A 17,050-nucleotide genomic window follows, 5' to 3' on the forward strand; every position below is an offset into this window, starting at 1 on the left:
TTAGCCATTGTTAGAAAAATCTAGACAAGAACAGCACCAGTTATTGTTATAAATGATCATCAAACAAGGCAAGAGATTCCATATGAACTGTAGGTTAAAGGATATGGCTTGAGAAATATATTTCTTGGTACTACGAGAGGAATAGAGCCAGTAGAGGAATAGCTAAGTTAACACTTTAGGGCTGTGTCACTTTGGATGCGTTTTCAACTGTAAGTGATAAATTTCTGACTCATTTGTATTAAATAATACATATAGCATGACGGTGCAGGCCCAGGTTTGGTTAATTTAGTGAACCAATAATATCAGCAAGGACCCAGATTCTTCACACCTTCTGGCTTTGCCATCCTACGTATATTGGCATGGTGGTTAGGCCAGCTCCCCTCGCGGCTGTGGAATAACCAGACATGGCAATAACCAGGGAAGAGGAGCCTGTCTTCTAGTGGGTATCTCTATTTAAGAGAGGGGAAACTCTTCCCAGAAATCTCCACCTACAGATTCCCTTATGTCTTATTGGGGTGAGGGTGGGGGATTACGTCCACGGCCATATCTAAACCAATCACAGACTGGAGGTAGCCCAATCACAGTCCAAACCCTGTGTTTGGAAATGGAATTAACTTTCTTTGAAGCCCGTGGCTATGTAAGGAGTTGGAGATGAGCAAATTCGGGGTGATTTTGGAAAGGAGGAAGGGAGCTGTTGGTCGTCACCACCGATGTCTCTCACAAGGGCTGAGTGGCCTCTGAGCTATACAAGGTCCCAGATGGCACACACAATTTACTGAATTTTTGAATATGGTTCCTAACTTTGAAGGGAAGTCATGCTCCTATGTACATGTGTGTTATTAATTTGATTCTTTTATCAGCTGGTCAGTGCATGTCTTCAAATAATGTCCAAGAAAAGACCATGGGCTGATCTATTTTCTGAGTCCTTGACTATCTGCAGGTGTTCTTCTATTGCCTTTATCATTGATGACATAGTTAGATGTAAAATTATAGATCATAATCCTTCCCCATCAAAAGTTTGTAGACGTGGTTGTGTTGTTTTCCAGTAGTTAGCATTGAAGAGAAGCCAGAGATTAGACTAATTATTCTCCTTTATATTTAAATTATTATTATTTTTAAATCTGAGTTCTGAAGGATTCTTTATCTTTTCAATTTAAAAATGTGCTCAAGATACACCTAGATGTGGGTCATTTTTTTTAAAATTTTATCTAGGGTATAATGAGTCCCATCAGTCTGCATACTCAAAGGATTTTCATCACAAGAAAGCAATTTTTAATTATGTTGGATTTGTCTCAGTTTCTCCTGTTCTTATTGTGCTTATGAGGTGGAATCATGTTTCTGTCCTCTCTCCACCATTATTTATTCATTCTGTTCCATATCATAGAATATCTCGGATATGATCTTCAGAACATTCACTCACTTTTACACAAGATGAGTGCTGCTCTTTATTCATTCCAACTGAATTTCATGCTATATTTTTGATATGAAACTTATTATATTTCGGTATTGTTAATATTCTTAATTATCTCGCCTATCTCTCCCTGCTATTCATCTCACTCCGTTGTCTTTGCATCCCATCCTTTTCTCTGTGACTATATGGCACCTCTTTCCTAGAAGCTGTGTCTTCTTACATCTTTCTGAGGATATTACACAGTTTTCTAAAAATGTTTGCTGGTTCTCTGCAGGAGGTCATTTTCAGAGGAATATTCCTCATCTGGTCTTCTGTGTAATTGTTTTTCGTGTTTCCAATGACAGTTTTTCTGATTACTCATTTTTGAATGAAAAGACAAAAAACTAGTTTCAGATTCACCCACAGACAGGGTGTGTAGATTTTATCTGGTCCTATTGATTGGACACTTGGGTAATGATGGAATCTTCTCAGATTTATAGTTTGATGAGAATAGGTGTCTGCCCAATTCTGATAGTTCAGCTAGCATTTAACTAGCATTCCTATAGCATGGCTCTGCTGTGCTGAGTTCCTTCCTCCAGGTCTTGCTCTATGATGTCCTCCTCACTGTGTATAGCTACGGGAGCATTCTTTCCATACTCAGCAACAGCATTTTATTTCTGGGGCTATTCCTTCGAGAATCCAATGCACCTGGCATCCCCCCACCCCCACCCCATCTCATATACTTCCTGAATTAGTCTCTGAATGAATGTTGAAAGATAAAGATGGCAAAAAATATTTGTATCAACTCAAAATCTAACATCTACATGGTAAAGGGATAACTACCAGGTTTCTTGTGGTGTAGACTCCAGGTCTCTGAGTAGGGAATAGAGTAGTCAGGAGGAACAAAACTTCTTTCCACTTTCTTTTAAAAGGTCAGAGAGCCTCTATTTTTTTTCTTTTCTTTTTTAAGATTTTATTTATTTATTCATGAGAGACACACAGAAAGGGGCAGAGACACAGGCAGAGGGAGAAGCAGGTTCCTCATGGGGGAGGCTGATGCAAGACTTGATCCCAGGACCCGGGGATCACAACCTGAGCCAAAAGCAGACATTCAACGACTATGCCACAGAGGCTTCCTGAGCCTCTATTTCTTGAGAAAAGGCAAGACTGTTAGCCAAGTGTTTTTCCTGCTCATTTAAAAAAATGTAAATAAAAATTCCTTTTAGATTTTAGCAAGTGGTTTTATTATGTTGGTCTTAGCTTTTGGTGGTAAATGGGATTTTTATATTTGTGTCTTCCTGGGTACTTTAGAAAAAACTTAGGCAAGTTTCTACCAGGGCAGTGAGTCTGGTGCTGTTTAAAATTAGAAGTAAAAAACAAATGTTTTAGTTGACCCAAACTGAGTATGAGCCAATAATGTACTTGGCTGCTAAAAAAGAGGGGGGCGGGTGACAGCTATCTTAATACACAAACCAAGGTTCGAAGTATTCTCACTGCATTCTCTCAGATGTAACTGGGAGTTTGGGGTCCACTTATGGCCCCTATTATTAATAAAACTGTGAAGCGTTCTTGATAACTAAGAGCAAGTTCACACACAGATAACTATGATGCTAGAAGTCTGTGTATCATGTTGATGGAGTAGAGTTAGTTAACTTTTAAAAAGAAATGATGTGGGCAGGGAATGGACTGACCTGATAACTGGGATAAAATATTCAAACGGAGGTCATGAGAAAAGGGATTGTATTTATTCTGCTTTGCCCGGAAGAGCAGAACAAGGATCACTTGGAGAAAGCTACCAAAAGGTGGATTTGGGATCCCTGGGTGGCACAGCGGTTTGGCACCTGCCTTTGGCCCAGGGCGCCATCCTGGAGACCCGGGATCGAATCCCACGTCGGGCTCCTGGTGCATGGAGCCTGCTTCTCCCTCTGCCTGTGTCTCTGCCTCTCTCTCTCTCTCTCTGTGACTATCATAAATAAAAATAAATAAATAAATAAACAAACAAATAAACAAACAAACAAACAAAAGGTGGATTTGGCTCAACGTACAGTTGGCTGGTGGTGGAGTGGGCACCTCATAAACAAGACTATAAACTGCCTGGCTCTTTCCAGAAGATCCTGGTCAAGAAGATCCTGGCTCATCACCTACCAAGGAAGCTGTGAGAGACATTCTGATGTTGAGTCAGAAGTTGGGTGATCCTGTGATCCATAGTTTAATGATCTTGGTTTTAGAGTTTCCTCCTGGAGGTTTGGGTCTTTAAGGTTGGATGAATGACTTGGTTTCTCCCCCAAGGAACTCGCTGAACAGTGAGGACTCGGCTGCTCCAGGACTGGAGTCCATGCAGGCAGAGGCGGCCCCGGGAGGCGGGTCACTCTCCCTTGGGCCCGACCGTCCCCAGCACGGAGCGGCCGAGACTGCTTCAGAAGCAGAGCAGGACCGAGCTTGTCAGGGAGACGGGAATGGGAGCAACAGGTGGCGGGCACGTAGTCCTCACCGCGGCCCCAGGAGGCTGCTTCCCAAGGAACCCGAGACCCAGAGGGACCAGACCATTGCCAAGAACAAGAAGACGTTGATTCGTGGAGCCAGCGGAGGCCCCGCGCCTCGGTGACAGCGCTCCGCCGCGGTGGAGCTGAAGGAGCCGCGCTGGCTTCATTCGCATTTTCTACCGAAGCACTTAATCCCCCTTGACGTGGCTGACACACAGAACACGCACAATAAAAACAGCTATTTTTATTTGGTCTTGGAGTGGCTGGGGGGGCGGGGGGACAGCGGCCCGGGGCGCTCCCGGCTCCATGGGCAGTCAGGGCTCGGGCCCCGGCCTGACTCGCAGCGCACGCCGACCTCCTGGGGAGCAGAAGCACCTCTGTCCTGTTGCTGGGGGTTGCTTTGTTGCTTTTGCGCTCCATTTAAACGAATGTGACTGCATAAGGCAGGAGCGCGGACGGCGTGACCGAGCCCATTTTCCCGAGGCCCCGCCCCCCGCCTGCAGGTGCCGCGGCTCTTCCACGGGCGAGCGCCCCCCTCCCGCCTGCTGCTTCCCAGGGGGCCGCTGCCGTCAGTCTGGGCAAGGCTGGAGCTCGTCTTTTCCTTTCCTCTTACAAACAAGACTGCCTCCGTGGCCGGGCTATCGGGCTCGCGGTCCCAGATGCGTCAGGAGTCGGTTCCCGGAAAGCGGCCCAACCGGGGGCTCTCCACCGCGTTCCACAATGGCAGGGCTCACGTCATTTTCCATTGGTTTTGGACTGTGATGCACAGTCCTTTGGGGATGTTCTCAAGTTCAGGCTCCTTCAGAGCCAGGAGAGAAAAGCCCAACAGCAAAACAAGTGGAAAGTAAGAGAATACTGGCCACGTGGCCCTGAGTCTCTTCTGAAAGGCCTGCTCGTTTCTGTGTTTTGTTTCTGGAAGGTTATAACCGGTCTTCCTAATGCTGGGTCTAACGTTTCCCCCGCCCCCACCCCCACTATCAATCCTCCTGCCTGTCTTTGAATGTTTAACACCCCTGACCACTTCTTTTCTGCTGGAGGCTGCTTCTCCCTTGATTTCCGTAACTGTTTCCTTACCCACCCCTCTTCTTTCCTTAGCCGAGCATCCTGCCTCTGTATCCCCTTTGCCCTGCCTTTCCCTTTCAAACTGCTGTTCCTCAGGGGGCCTCGGTGGTGAACCAATCTTCAATAACAAATAGTTCCAAAAATTATAATGGCTCGATCATGAAAGAAGTTAATTTCTTACTCATGTATTAGTACACCGTGGCTTCTCCTGTTGGCAGGTGGATTTCTTCCACCCGAGGAACCAGACTCCTCGTTCTATGGCTTCACCATCCCCCTAGACTCTAGGGCCTCACTGTTACCTGTATCCTGCCAGACAAAAAAAGGAAGAGAAAAATGGAGACGGCATATCTGATTTAAGGCTTTGGGCTGGAAGTGGGGCACCTGGGAGGCTCAGTTGGTTGAGTGTCTGACTTCAGCGTGGGTCATGGTCTCAGGGTGCTGGGATCCAGCCACATGGTGAGCCCCACATTGGGCTCCCTGCTCAGCGGGGAGTCTGCTTCTTTCTCTCCCTCTGTCCCTCCTCCCACTTGTGCTCTCTGTCTCTCCCACAAATAAATAAATTCTTAAAAAAAAAAAAAAAAAAAGACTTTGGCCTGGAAGTGACAGGCATCACTTCTGCTCATTCTCCATAGGAGAGAACTAGTCACGTGGCCCCTTCTAGATGCAAGGAGGGCTGGAAAATATGGGAAGCTGCTTCCCCAGCAACAAGTCTATCCCATGGTCGGGAAGATGGACTTTGGTATGCAGCTGGCCCTCTCTGCCACAGCCTTGGAGTTCTCCCACCAGACTGACCCTTGGTGACCTACTCATCCATTTCTGTCATTTCTTTCTTTACCTCAGGATTCATGACTCTGAAGTCTCCATTTCCCCATTTTTCCCCATCCAAAGCTGGCTCATTCTGGCCCTCCCCAGTTCTGTCAGTGGATCACCATTCTTCTGGCATCATCCATAATCCTTGCTTTTCCTCTGGGCTCCCAACCAGTGCCTTCCTGAGTCCTTGCTCATTCGTCTTTTCTCCTGACTTCAGTCCCCTACTTCTCTGATCTCTTTAGAATGCTTTTGACAGGCTAATCTTTCTAGAACACTTTTATTATGTCACTGCCAAAAATTCTCTTTAAGAACCTATGATTCCTTGTTGCCACTTTAGAACCATGAAACAGTTTTAAATAGCAACAGCCTATAAATAAGACAGCTTATTAGGCAAAACAGTTATTTTTTTTTTAATCTACAGGGCAAGTCGAGTTCAGAGTGATGAGGTATAACAACTGACAGACAAGGAAGCAAGAAATCGTAATTCCAGCTTACCTTTTACCTCTAACCAGATCTCTGAGACTCCATTTTCATTTTGTAAAACTAAGAACGTAATATTTTTCCTATTTGAAATCCATGCACAGACAATCTCTTCTGGTTCCTTCTAGTATAAGGATCAATGATTCTAAAAATGCAACCCCCCCCCCCCGCCCTGCCTAATTTTTTAGGACCCTCCATCTTTTTTTTTTTTTTTAAGATTTTATTTATTTGTTCATGAGAGACACAGAGAGAGAGGCAGAGACACAGGCAGAGGGAGAAGCAGACTCTCTGCCGAGGAGCCTGATGAGGAACTCGAACCCAGGACTTTGGGATCACGTCCTGAGCCAAAGGCAGATACTCAACCACTGAGCCACCCACTCACACCTTCCTAAATGCTTTCTCTATTCCGTCAACTTGTTTCCTCTCTGTGTCCCAGACATGCTGAGCGTAGCCTGGGCCCGCATGAGTGCCGTGCTGCTTCCCCTGCCCAGGATCTCTTCCCCTTGCTCTCTGCCCATCGAAGGCCCACCTGTTCTGTAGGCACTGCCAGGAGCCAGCCTGGGCCATCTTGGAGGATTTGAGGCATTTAGAAGGACACAGCCACCCCACCTGACCTTGCCGCTTAGGAGCTCTGTGACATCAGTAACACATGTAAATTTTGCTTTGTAAGATGCCCTCTTTATATAATTTAGCCCTCTGATTGTTTCATGAGTTAGTTTTGTTTCCCCAGGTAACTGGCTGGCTGGTTGGATTAATTGATGATTGATTGATGGATTGATTGACTTCATCAGTCAACAAGCCTCGGCATAAGTTTGAACCACGTGAAATTGCTGATAATTTGACCGCTTTTGACCTACAAAGAAATGGCAATTTCCTATGTAAACCTAATAAAGTATTCTAAAAATATTTTGTTATTCTTTCCACTCAACTTAGTCCAATTCTCCAATGCAGGGGAATCCAACATCTGGGATAAGAGTCAAAATTCTGGTGGAGGTAATTGTTACTTTTTTTTTTTTTTTGCTGATCGTTTTCTGTGCTGTGATTTGGGGGGAAGAGCTGCCCCCAGAAGAGTGGCACATTGTGTCTCTCTCTGAGGTGGGGCTATGTTTTCATGTGCACTAGACCAAAGGCCTGTGGGATCTGTAAGGACAGATTTGAGGCCCAAGTCTTGGCCACTGGCCCTTCCTACCTTAACTTTTCATAAAGGAATTAGAGTCACTGAGTGAAGACCTTAGGAACCCAGGTCCTTTCCTTGTTTCCTGTTGGTCCCTAGGATTCAGCGCTTTTTAGAAATTAATAACACAGTCACTCTGCAGCACATGAAGGGTTTTGGCAGGGGAGATAGCATGAGTTTTGGAATCAAATCCTATTTCTGCCACTTATTAACAATATAAACTTGGACAAGTTACTTAATTTCTTGAACCCTCAATCATGTTATCTGGAAGAGAGGGATGAAAAATGCTTGACCAACAGAGACAAACCTTTTCGGTTTAGAGCCCCTTCAGATGTTTTATCTAAAATGCTTGCCCTTTTTACTGCAACAGCCCAAGGCTAGTGACTAGTTCAAGACCTGGGCTCGCTCTTTTCCTCTTATCCAAGTACTCATGCTCCCCACCTTCCTGAGCTCCTCCTGCACAAAAAATACTAAAATGAGATTTCAGCATAACATTGGTTTTTTTTTTTATTATTATATGATTGTTTATTACATGGAGCAAATCAAGTTCTAGAATCATATTGGGAAAGGCTACTTACCAGCCAGAGTCAACAGTGACAGCTTGACCTGTTTCTATACGTGATAATTACTCAGTGAAAATTTGTAAATGTTGGGCAGCCCTGGTGGCTCAGCGGTTTAGCGCTGCCTTCAGCCCAGGGCATGATCCTGGGGCCCCAGGATCGAGTCCCACGTGGGGCTCCCTGCATAGAGCCTGCTTCTCCCTCTGCCTGTGTCTCTGCCTCTCTCTCTCTCTCTCTCTGTGTGTCTCTCATTAATAAATAAATAAAATCTTTAAAAATTTTTTGGTAAATATCTATTATTTCACAAATGAAGCATAGAAGCTGTGGCTACTCTTCGCATACTAGAGACAGGAAGCTGAGGAGCAGAAGTGTGCATGGTCTAAGCTTCCATGGGTCAAGTGTGGGGGTCTCCTGAATCCCAGGCTGGGATGCTGACCGCAGGCCATCCTCCTCCCATGGTGCATGGCCTCGAGACTCCCTGGACATTGGCCCTCCCCCTCACTCCCTCATGCCATCACTTGCCCTGGCAGAGAACACTGCCAAGTTGTGCTTTTGCAGAGGAGGGGAGGCTATGATTTATCTGTTCAAGCACTCCTTCATTCATCCTGATCTTGTTGTTGTTTGGCAGAGCCAGAAAGTAGGGCAAGTCCAGGGTGTCACTGGCGTCTCAAGACTCTGGGATTTCCTTGTGGGCCTCGGAGCTGAGAGATCCCAGAAAGTCTAAAGCTTTTCTACCATTTGCCTGTAACTGAGTTTGATGACATGGGTTTCTTCTAGGTCCCCCAAATGCTTAGAGTGGCTCCAACTTACACTGGAAAGGATCCAGCAGGATCCCAGACTGATCCACACCCATAATTCCCGGAGTTGAGTGACTCAGGGTTTCAGAAGATACCTCTGTGCTAACTCACACATCCTCCCTCCCTCTAACCCCTGCCCTGCTCCATGAGGAAAGTGTATTACACATGAAGGGCTGTGTCACCTGTGGGCTGGGAACAAGTTCTAGGCCTTCCCACCCCAGCTTTCACTTAAGTCCTGGGGTTCACAATACAAGCTGGCATTCTGTTACCCCATTTCCAGCCAGAGTATAATGACATCACCACAATCCATGAAGACTCCTTAGTGGGTCATTATGTCCTTGGCCACTCTCTCTCCTTAGCCACTTTTAAATGTATTAACTAAAGGAGAGAAGAAGTGTTGATGGTATATATGGAATGTGGGGTAAAGAAGGGTATCTACACAGCCCAGGGGCTGACCTGCAGGGGCCTATGGACTTGGCTCTCAGTCACACATTGAACAGGTGTGCACACAGCGACCTCAGTCCAAGGGTCTTTCTGGGGCCAGTCTCTATGCTCCAGACCTTTAAGCTGAGCCCTGTTCCAGTCCACCAGTGACACAGCCCCTATGAAACAGCCTACTCCCCTGGGGGTGATTTCGCACTGAGGAATCTTCTGAAGCCTTGAGTCAAAAGTCACTGCCTCAGCCACAGGCATCTCAGAAGACGAGCTTCTGGTTTCAGCTGAGCACATGCTGTGGACACCGAGAACAAGCGTGTTACCCAGACAAGGGGAGGGCCCTCTGTTCAGAGACGTGCTGACAGTAACAGACATCCCTGCTGGAACTTTTCAAGTGGAAGAGCAAATGCCGTGTGCGCAGAACCCTGGCAGTTTGATGATTTCCAAAGTTACTGTTATTTATATATATTTACATATACATTTATATATAGTTTACATATACATTTTGCATGTTCTGAGGTGGATGCTGCAGGCCACAAGTTTTGGAAACAGGCACAAAACTTTTAAGCAGCTTCTCATCTTTCATGTACATGTGCCTACCTTTGGCTCACAATATATGTTTACTGCTAGATTTTTGTTATATTAATAAACCACAAGTTGATGTAAATGTCCATTTACAGAAGAACGATTAGGTAAATTGTTATACAATGGGATAATCTCTAGCCGTTAAAAATCAGACTAATGACATAAAGAAGTACTTATGATATCTTGCTAAGTAAGAAGAAAAAGACTAAAATATGAATTGCATTTTGAACCCCTCCCCACATAAAACCAACAGAGAGCAATGCATAACATGGATACATTTTTATATACTGAAAAATACTAACCTGATACATGCCAAGATTTATGTAGTTATGTCTCCTCTTATGTTTTTCTACAGTGGTTATGTATTAATCTTATAATTAAAAAATGTTATTGCTTTTTAAAAAGGACACTTAGAAATTGTTTATTTTGGAAACTTAGGGGGAAGACTCTGGATCTTCTACCAACATACGCAAACTGTGCACTGAAGTCAAGTGCTGATGACGTGAGTTGAGTCCAGGGGATGCAGGCCAAGGATTGTCGGTCACAGCTGCAAACTTCCCCTTCATATCCTTGAGCTGATTAGTCCCCAGATCAACCAATAAAGTAAAGTCATATGCTTTGTTCATAAAGGCAGCATAACTCACATTCTTTGTTTTAAAAAAGATGTTACTTACTTACTGGAGAGAGACAGGGAGAGTGAGCACAAGCAGGGGGACGGAGAGAGGGATAAGTAGACCCCCCACTGAGCAGGGAGCCCAACGTGGGGCTGGATCCCAGGACTCTGGGATCATGATGGAGCTGAAGGTAGTCACTTAACTTACTGAGCCTCTGTAACTCAAATTCTTTCTTTTTTGTTTTAAGGATTATCATTTTTTAATGTAAATTCAATTAATTAACATATAGTGTAGTATTAGTTTTAGAGATACAGTTCAGTGATTCATTAGTCTTATATAACACCCAGTTTTCATTATGTCATGTGCCCTCCTTAATGCCCATCACCCAGTTACCCCATCTTCCCCACTCCCACCCCTCCAGCAACCCTCAGTTTGTTACCTAGGATTAAGAGTCTCAAAATAAAAAATAAAATAATTAAAAAATAAATAAAAGTCTCCTGGCTGCCTGGGTGGCTCAGTCAGTTAAGTGTCTGCCTTTGGCTCAGGTCATGATCTCAGCGTCCTGGGATTGAGTCCTGCATCCAGCTTCCTGCTTGGCAGGGAATCTGCTTCTCCCTGTACCCCTCCTCTCTGCTTGTGATCTCTCTCTCAAATAAATAAGTAAAATCATTTAAAAAACAAGAGTCTCTATGGTCTGTCTCCCTCTCTGATTTCTTCTTGTTTTATTTTTCCCTCCCTTCCCCTATGATACTTGTTTTAGTATGTGAGTGGAATCATATGATAATTGTCTTTTTTCTGATTGATTTATTTCACTTAGCATAATACCCTCTAGTTCCATCCATGTCATTGCAAATGGCAATATTTCTTTCTTTCTTTCTTTCTTTCTTTCTTTCTTTCTTTCTTTCTTTTTTTTTTTGTTTGATGGCTGAGTAGTAGTCCATTGTATATAAATACCACCTCTTCTTCATCTGTCAATGGACATCTGGACATCTGGGCTGTTTCCATAGTTTGGCTATTGAGGACATTGCTGCTATAAACATTGGGGTGCAGGTGCCCCTTCTGATCACTATATCTGTATCTTTGGGGTAAATACCTGGTAGTGCAATTGCTGGATCATAGGGTGGCCCTATTTTCAACTTTTTGGAGGACCCTCCACACTGTTTTCCAGAGTGGTTGCACCAGCTTGCATTCCCACTGGCAGTGTAAGAGTGTTCCCCTTTCTCCACATCCTCGCCAATATTTGTTGTTTCCTGACTTGTTAATTTTAGCCATTCTGAGCCCAGGGGCTGTGTGTGAGATGGTATCTCATTGTGGTCTTGATTTGTAGTTCCCTGTTGCTGAGTAATGTTGAGCGTTTTTTTTCATGTGTCTGTTGGCCACTTCTATGTCTTTTTTGGAGAAATGTCTCGCATCTCACATTCTTAACCTGCACTGTAGCGCAGCCAGTCCTGTGAGGGGCTGCTTCCCTGCCGTGCTGCCCCTCTCTGCCTGGACCTGGTCCACATTTGGGGATAAGCAGGCAGCACTTGCTCAGGAAATACAGCACCTGCTGGTAGCCGAGCTCTGCTTGCTCACATTTGTACACTTAGAGCAAAAGGTCCTGTTTATCCTCACTCAAACACCCTAACCAAATGAACCCCAAGAGCAAGCTGGAAGGGTAAAAGGAGTCACAAGATGGCAACATGTGGCTAAAGGTTTCGGAAAAGGTGGGATGGCAAGGTGCCTTGTGAGCAGGAGGGGAGAGATGTGGGGTTCCTGCTGGTTGTTTTCATGATGTCCCAGGTATCTCTCACATCAGCTGAAAGCTCTTCTGATCCATTGACCAGATGCTGGCCATAGTAAAAATCCCACTCCTTTGCCCTCCTAAAGGGATAAATAGTATGGTCCCATCCCTTTTGAATGTCTTGGTGTCTGAAGGATTTGACCCTCTGAGTGACTTATGGAATTTGACTTTTGAGAGTCTAGAGGGCACATGAGTAGTGCAGGTGCTAAGTGAAGGTAACAAAAGCAAAAAAATATGCCACTTATTCATTCATCCATTTGTTCATCTAATGCATATTGGTTGTATAGCACTATGTGCTCTTAGGTTACAGCAGGGAACATGGCAGATGAGGACCTCACTCTCATGGAACTGGCATTCCAGGGTGATGCGAGAGAGATAATAAGTAGGCCAATAATAAATTATAGTGGTAAATGTAATAAGGAAACTATCCCATCAAGATGTGATAGAGAATACCTGAGGGCAGGGGTGCATGGTTCCTGTAGAACACCCACAATGTTCATCAGGGGCCTCGGAAGGGAGAGAGTGAAATGATTCTCAGTAAACTGTGAGAGTGTCCTTTTGTTGGGTGTGTATATGTGATAATTTAGCCTAAGATCATTTAGACCTTTAGCCTAAGTTTTTATTATCCTTAAATTTGTCTCACTTAATGGTAGGGAGGACTCCTGGGGTCGATTTACATGTGGGTCTTTCAGAGAATGGAAGGAGGTTGAAGAAGCATCAGAGTCCCATTCAGAAGGAAAAGAAAGCAGGGATCAGCAACGATATGTCCTGCCTCAGAGCCCAGCTGGATGAACTGCTGTCTGAGCTTTCTGGGGAGAGGCTATAGACTTCTATCACTGAGGACTCGGAGAGACACAGGGCCACAAGCCGTTCTGATTGTGTATGGCTGTATGGCTGTGCATCCAGTATAATAAATGCTCAACCATGCTAATTATCATACTACTCTTTTAATGACAAAATATGAGACGGAATTGGGGAGAGCATTCCATTCAAAAGTGGCCAGTGTGGAGGTTCCTGGGCATCTGGAAGGCCTGAAGCTCTGGGAGGGTCCAGGGCCTCTTCACACTGTGCAGACATCAGCCTTCTCACAGGAAAGCCACTCTAAGAAGACAAGACAGGATGGCATCCAGGGGCAGGATGGGGGCCTTCCCCGAAGGTGGGAAGAGGAAGAAAAGAAGCCATAGGAGGAAAGGAAAGAGGAGCTTCCTTTTCCTTTCAGTCTTTCGTTATTGTTTTTTTATTTTAAATTTTTTTATAGAGATTGAGAGTGAGTGTGAGTAGGGTAGGGGCAGAGGGAGAGGGAGATAGAGAATCTCAAGCAGGCTTTATACTCAGCACGTAGCCAGATGTGGGCCTCTATCCCATGACCTTGAGATTGCTACCCTGAGATCACAGCCCTAAGATCATGACCTGAGCCAAATCAAGAGTCAGTTGCTTAACCACCTGAGCATTTTATTTGATGGCTGAGTAGTAGTCCATTCTATATAAATACCACCTCTTCTTCATCTGTCAATGGACATCTGGACATCTGGGCTGTTTCCATAGTTTGGCTATTGAGGACATTGCTGCTATAAATATTGGGGTGCAGGTGCCCCTTCTGATCCCCATGCCTTCCTTTCAATCCTTCCTATTCATCAGTAAGCTGAAAGCAGAGTGCTGGTAGGACATGTGCAAAGCAAGATAGGAAATAAAAACAATTGTGTTAGTTTTGTGCAGTATCCTACTGCTCAGTAAGAAGGAGGCACATAGGTGTACACAAGCTATGAAATACAAACTGCATAACCTCAGTGATTCTACATGAGTTAAATGCTTTATTTTTGTATATAAAACAGGTATTGTGCAATATAGAGATCATGGTAAAATCCATGCTAATAATAATGTTAATTTTTCTTTATCTGGAATGCTCTATAGCAAATAAAAAACACCTTCATGAACAGAGACCACAGATGAAATGAACAAGGTTTATATTTTACTACTTTCAAAGGCATTGTTTTTTCTCTGCTTTTTAAATGACATTTTCATCTTGTACTGGGGCCCACAAATTAGGGAACTGGCCCTGGCAGGGAGTCTATGTACATGCTGCAGGTTTAAAAAAGTTTGTCTGTGTCACCGTCCTTGGACCCCAGGGGAACCCTCGGACCCTTTCTCACCTCCTCCCACCTGGGAAAGAGATGCTTGACCCCCTGATGGAGCAAAGATGCAGTGGGGCTGGGTTGTCAGAGGGACCCTCAATGGGGAAACAGCCTCCCCCCTTTGTTTATCTTTCCTTTCCTCAAGAATGGGAACATCTAGAGGGCTAAGATGAAGGTGCCATTCACCCTCAGCCAGATTTTCACTAAGGCTCTAGATCTCTCTGTAGCCTGCAAAAAAACCTGGCTCCTCTTAGCTCATCTGAAGACCATCTGGGGGCTTGTGGCCAAAGACAGTTATCAAGAATATAATTTTTCCCACATGTGTATTTGTATGGATAGGTGTCTGTGAATCTCCTTTAGGGCTTATCTCAGTAGTGGAGGCTCAAAGATGTGAGGTTCTGAGTTGGGACCCTCAACCAGCACCGCGGTGCCAACTGTGGGGTCAGCTCTCAGAATCCATCTCCCTCCTGGGAGTCTGCGGGGTGGGCTGCGGGAATGGTAAGGGGCTTGGGGTGTGGGGGGGGCAGCACTGGGAGGACGGCCCTGCCCCGGAGAGCGCCTCGTCCCCCCTTTCTCCCCCTCCAGCCCCCCTCCAGGCAGGCAGGATGTGGGGACGTGAGCTGCCCTACTGCTAACAAGTGAGTGAGGACAGGGGAATCAATCACTGCCGCCAGCTGGGTGACACCACCGCAGGCCTCCTGTCAGCACCCTGGCCTCCGTCCTACCTGGGCCTGGCAGTGGGGAGTCTGGAGGGTCCTAAGCCAGTGAGATGTGTGCCAAGGCAGGCCCTTTCCAAGGCTGCAAACTGTTCCCAGGGGTTGAGCACACTGGGGGTTTGTTTGTGCTGCTTTGCCTACTCCAAAGAATCAACCTCAGCAAACAAACCCTTACAGAAGACCGAGCTCCTGGGAGAGAAAGGAGCTGGTTAGAAATGCAGCACCTCGGCTTCATTCCAACTGGCCCTTGCAGGTTTATCTTTCTATGGTGCCATTTTTTGGTCAATGGGAAATCAAGGACTATTAGGAACATTCATTCAATGTCTATTATGTACCTGTTCTGTAAAAGAAGAGGCTATTCCAGGAGATGAGAGAGACCAAGAGAAGAAAACCCAGGGAACATTTGAGTGGCGGGAAAGTTTAGCCAGCATTTAAGAAAATGAATAGTACAATTAGTTAGAAAGGATAAGGGGTTCTGGAGCTTGGACTTTAATTTCTTGGGCAAATGGGAACCATGAAAAGTTTTTTGGCCGTAGTCAGTTGCTTTTGAGGTATGACATCCATGTGGTAAACTTCATCCTTTTTGGCATTCTGACATTTGCAAATGCATATAGTCATGTAAATACCACCACAACCAAGCTACAGAACATTCTCATCATTCCACAAAATTTTCTTGTCTTTTTGCAGGAAACCCTTCCCCCACACTAGCCCCTTATAACCACTAATGTGTTTTCTGTCTTTATAGTTTTTCCTTTTCCAGATTGTCTTATACATGGAATCATACAACAAGTAGCTTCCTGAGTCCAGCTTCTCTTACCTGGAATACCACACCTGAGATTCATCCAGGTTTTTGTAAGTCAATAGTTTGTTCCTTTTTTTGCTCACCACTATTCTGTTGTGTAGACGTGACACAGGGAGTTCAGCCACTCATCAATTGAAGGACTTCTGGGTTATTTCCAGGTTGTGGTGGTTATGCATAGACTCACTAACAGCAGTCGTGCACAGGTTTTTATGTGAACGTAAATTTTCAGTTCACTTGGGCAAATGTAAGAGTAAGATTGCTATGTCAAATATAGTGTATATTTATCTTTATTTAAAAGACAATCTTGCCAAACTATTTTCCAAAGTAGCTGTAATATCTTGGATTCTCTCCAGCAGAGTATGGGAATTCTAGTTATCGTGCATCCTCACCAGCACTTGGTATTGCATTTTTATTTTTTATTTTTATTTTTTAAATAAAAACAGTCCCACAGCATTTATTGTCCTCTGGTAAGAACATAAAGGTAATCAAAACAATACGAACAAGGGTTTTAGAACTATATTCCCAACAGAGGACATCTAAAAAAACAAACTACGTGGCCTTCTCAAGAATTTCTCACTTCACTGATCATTCATTCTAGTTGGAGACACTTTGGGGCAGGGTAATATTATCTCCTTTTAGCATGATCCGACCCAGTTGTTTTCTTGACTTTGTTTTAGAATGAATCTCTTCGGCATCATCTAATACAAGGTTCATGTACTCATCAAAACCAATGATACAGCCCTCTATCCGCATGTTTACTTGCTCATAAAGCCACACCTGAATCCGAGATCTATTTTGCAAGTATCTGAAGATGAGGTTGATGGGCTGAACCATCACCTTCTGCACTTTTTGGCCCTGGCCACGGTACGCCATGGTGGAAGCTGACAAAGACCGCACGCTTTCTCAGAAGGCAACTTCCGTAATCGCATTTTTATTTTTAAGTCTTCAAATAGGTACGTAAAAGTTTGTGGTTTTATTTTATTTTATTTTTTTATTTTTATTTTTTTTAAGTTTGTGGTTTTAAAGTGCATTTCCCTAATGACTAATGATGTCTTTTCATGGGTTCATTTGCCTTTCGTATATGTTCAGGTGAAAGATCTGTTCAAGTCCATTCAAGTGACATGATCATAGTTTTGCAGAAGGAAGATTGTCCTGGCAGCAGGGCACAGCCTTGCTGCAGGACCAGTGTGCCTGCATCTCCCATGAGCTTGTTAGGAATGCAGCACC

General features: G+C 44.6%; 1 protein-coding gene across 1 annotated transcript; it reads right to left on the reverse strand.

Annotated features, from left to right (window-relative positions):
• Positions 1–16,229: 16,229 nt before the first annotated feature.
• LOC121487731 (small nuclear ribonucleoprotein E-like) lies at positions 16,230–16,699 on the reverse strand. The gene has a single exon (XM_041749704.1). It carries the CDS (start codon positions 16,694–16,696, stop codon positions 16,418–16,420), a length of 279 nt encoding a protein of 92 aa, XP_041605638.1. The 5' UTR covers positions 16,697–16,699; the 3' UTR covers positions 16,230–16,417.
• Positions 16,700–17,050: the final 351 nt, after the last annotated feature.

Source organism: Vulpes lagopus, chromosome 3, assembly GCF_018345385.1.
Source record: "Vulpes lagopus strain Blue_001 chromosome 3, ASM1834538v1, whole genome shotgun sequence".
NCBI lineage: Eukaryota > Metazoa > Chordata > Mammalia > Carnivora > Canidae > Vulpes > Vulpes lagopus.